Source organism: Silene latifolia, chromosome Y (assembly GCF_048544455.1).
Source record: "Silene latifolia isolate original U9 population chromosome Y, ASM4854445v1, whole genome shotgun sequence".
Taxonomy (NCBI): Eukaryota; Viridiplantae; Streptophyta; class Magnoliopsida; order Caryophyllales; family Caryophyllaceae; genus Silene; species Silene latifolia.
The window spans coordinates 368,382,650-368,386,341 of NC_133538.1; the positions used below are offsets into that span (position 1 = coordinate 368,382,650).

The window sequence follows — 3,692 nt, forward strand, 5'->3', positions numbered from 1 at the left end:
GAGTTGTTTGGAGAATAGGAAAGTAGTTTGACTCTGTTTTGGAAAGCGATCTTTCTCTATCTTTTGGAATGATTTTCTCTATCTTTTTGCCTGGAAATGGAAGTATGGAAGATATAGGAGATAGGTTTCTTCATGGGAAAGTATAGGAGAGTGCTTGGAGCTCAAGAAAGAGCTCCAAAGAGCTCGAAAAAACAGAGCATGAGTTGCTTGTTGCGGGTTGGAGCTGCTGTTTTGCGGGACAGATTGGGCATGGTTTGAAGGACGTGGATAGGTTGGGTTATGGCCTACGGTTAATGGGCTATGGATGGGGCATGACTAGGACGTGGGTAGGTGCTTAAATATGGGTGTTTGGTATCGTTTATGGGCTGCTCAAAACGGGGGGGGGGGGGGTGGGTTTACGAGATTGAGGTGGTGGGATGTTTGGACGAGTTTTGGAGAGGCTAAGGGGAAGGCTTTGGGCTGTCTTTGGTAGGGTTCGAACAAGGGACTATGGGGAAAGGGAATGGGTCCTTGGTTGCCTTGAAATTCATGCCAAAACACGGCTCAAATCGCGTCTAAAATCGCTTCACAAAACGCATTCAAAACGGGTTTAAAAACCGCTTTAAAAACTCGAAACTTCGAATTAAATAAAACGATAAATAAAACCCCCCACAAAAATTCATACTTTGATTTCTTAAACCAAAAATCAAAATTCCAAATTAAAAACTCTAAAAAACAATTTATAACGATAAATCGTAAATAAAAGCTCGCAATTCGAATTAAATCCAAATCAAATGAAATAAATTACATTTATTTCAAAAATCATAAAAATATTAAATAAATGAAATAACAACTTTTATTTCATAAATTTTCGAAACCAAAATGTAAAGAAACAAAAACCATTTATTTCAAAACATTCAAAATTTAAACAACAATTTAAATTAAAGTTATTGTTATGTTATGCATCTCAGGAGAAAAATGAAGGAAGAGATAGAGAGAGAAAACCCTAAAAAAACCTGAAACTTTTTACCCTAGTTTTCTGTGCAGCTCTAACAACCATGGCTATCATGACCTTTATTGATAATCAATTCTCACCTCTAGCTTCATCTTCTAAACTCCCACGTTCTTATACTAACACAAAAAATCAAAAAAATAAGGGGATGGTGAACTCGACAGCTGAGAAAGTTCCGCAGACGGTCAGTGCTAAGGAGACTACACAGGGGCCTCAAACTGGTGATGCGAAAAAGACAGTGTCTTTGGGGTCTATTGTGGGTTTCCCTGTTCTTAACCTTGATGAGGGTGTGCCTAACAAACCAGACTCTGGATGGCTTCTTCGTCAAGGTGGCAATAACATCGTTATGGAGATAATTGTTGAGGAGGAGGAACAGTTGGATCTTCTGAAGTTCACTCCGGATGATATCAAATCTGAGGTAGAATTTTGGAACCAATCTGTTTATTGTTATATCTTAGGGACTAACCCTCCTATGGACATTGTTGAGGATTATGTTTATCAGGCTTGGTCTGAGTTTGGTATAGACAAGGTCTCTTTCGTGGAGAATGGCGTTTTCTTAGTAAGGTTTACTAAGCCTGCTGGGATGTCCTCTCTTCTGAATGTTGGGTATTATTTCTTTGATAACAAGCCTATAGTGATTAAGCCTTGGAGTGTGGATGTAGATCTTGTGAAGGAGAAAATAGATGTGGCCCCTGTTTGGGTGCGGTTAACAGGAGTACCCCTGAAGTTCCGGGGGGACTATTTAGTGCCTATTGCAGGGCTTGTGGGTAATTTTGTTAGAAAGGACATTGCTACTACTGAAAAAAAGAGACTTAGTTATGCGCGTGTCCTGGTTGAATTGAAAATGGACCAACATTTACCAGACAAAATTCAATTCCTTGATGAAAATGGGAATGTAGTTGTTGTTCAGGTGACTTATGAATGGAGACCTGTTTCTTGTGAGGGTTGTAAGGGATTTGGTCATGACAAACAACAGTGTACAAAGGCTAAGCCTAAGGTTCAACCAAAAGGGAAACCAAATCCCCCTCCTGAGAAACAAAAGAGACAAACTTGGAGGCCAGTGCAAAAACAGGTGGATCCCCCTAGGGCTAAACGTTCAATTGTGTTTTCCCCTGAGGGGTTCCCTCCTCTGGTCAGACCTAGTGTTACTACTCCTGCTATGCATATCATGAAACTCAATAAGCAGGGTCGATTTACTGAGATAATAGCTTCTGGTAGGAAAGGTCCTTTGCCTTTCTTAGATGCTTTGAATGGCACTACTCCTAGGAGGGGAGTGATGCAGAGTGGTAAAGACCCCCCTTCTCAGTCATCTCATGCATAATCTGGGTTTTTGGAATGTGAGAGGTTTGAATGATCTTAATAAACAAAAGCTGGTTAAATGGTTTATGCATAATAATGGTGTAGGGTTATTTGGTTTACTGGAAACAAAAATAAAGCCTAGGAATCTTTTGAATAAGAGCTCCTCTCTTTGTGAAGGTTGGAGCATAACTACTAATAGCAGTTGGCATAAGGGAGGTCGTATTTGGGTTTTGTGGAAACCTGAGCTATTCATAGTTAATGTCCTAAATTATAATGCCCAATATATCCACATGAGAGTGACTTCTAGGACTGATGATAATTGTTTTTTGCTTACTATGATTTATGCTCACAATGATTTCCATGAGAGAGTTGAACTTTGGACTTTCCTGAAGCATGTTGCATTGACTTGTAATGAATCTTGGCTCTGGGCTGGGGATTTTAACACTGTGTTAAGTCCAGTGGAGAGGCTTAGAGGTCATACTTCTGAAGCTGAAATGCAGCATTTTCAGGAATGTGTATCTCTGTGCTGTGTTGAGGACCTGCAGGCTACTAGGGCTATGTTCACATGGTCTAACAACGAGAACCCTGTGGATAGAGTATACAGTAGACAAGATAGAGTGATGGGTAATAATGAATGGATGTTGGAATATGGTGACTACTTAGCTCATTTCCACCCTGAAGGTGTGTTTGACCACTGCCCTTGCACAATTGTTAATAAGAAAGCTGACATGGGTAGAAGGAAAAGCTTTAACTACTTCAACATGTGGGGGAAATCTGAGTTGTTTCTTCCTTGTGTGAAGAAAATCTGGTGCCAGGTTTATCAGGAGACTAAAATGTTCTCTGTTGTTAAAAAATTGAAAGCACTGAAGCTTGGACTTAAAGCTCTTAATAAAGATTATTTCTCTGATATTGAGAATAGTACAACTCTTACTGCTGCTCTTTTGGAAAAAAATTCAGAAGGATTTGGTGGACCATCCTGGTGATATGGAGCTGATGCAACAGGAGTTGGTGGTGGCTACTGAGTTGAGGGACCTTATGACAGCTAGGGGTAGCTTTCTGATTCAGAAAGCTAAGATTCAATGGTCTCTTGAAGGTGACTTGAATACTGCTTATTTTCATAATTCAATCAAAAAAAGAATGTTGCAAAATAAAGTTCTAAGCATTGAGGATAAGGATGGTAGGACCTGTACCGAGGGGTCTCAAATTCAGCAGGCATTCTTGGATTATTATTTGGAACTCTTGGGATCTCAGAAGAGCACTATCCCTGTTAATGATAGGGTAGTCAGACTGGGGGAATGCTGTAGTCCTACTCATTGGGAGGTGTTGAGTAAAGCTGTCACAGTAGAGGAAGTTAAGTTACATTTGTTCAGCATCGCTAAGGATAAGTCCCCTGGTTCTAATG

General features: G+C 40.1%; 1 protein-coding gene across 1 annotated transcript; it reads left to right on the forward strand.

The window, feature by feature from the left end:
• The first annotated feature begins 1,037 nt into the window (after positions 1-1,037).
• On the forward strand, positions 1,038-3,273 carry LOC141631813 (uncharacterized). Its single transcript, XM_074444434.1, has 2 exons — positions 1,038-2,277; positions 2,396-3,273. Exons 1-2 carry the CDS (start codon positions 1,038-1,040, stop codon positions 3,271-3,273), a joined length of 2,118 nt encoding a protein of 705 aa, XP_074300535.1.
• Positions 3,274-3,692: the final 419 nt, after the last annotated feature.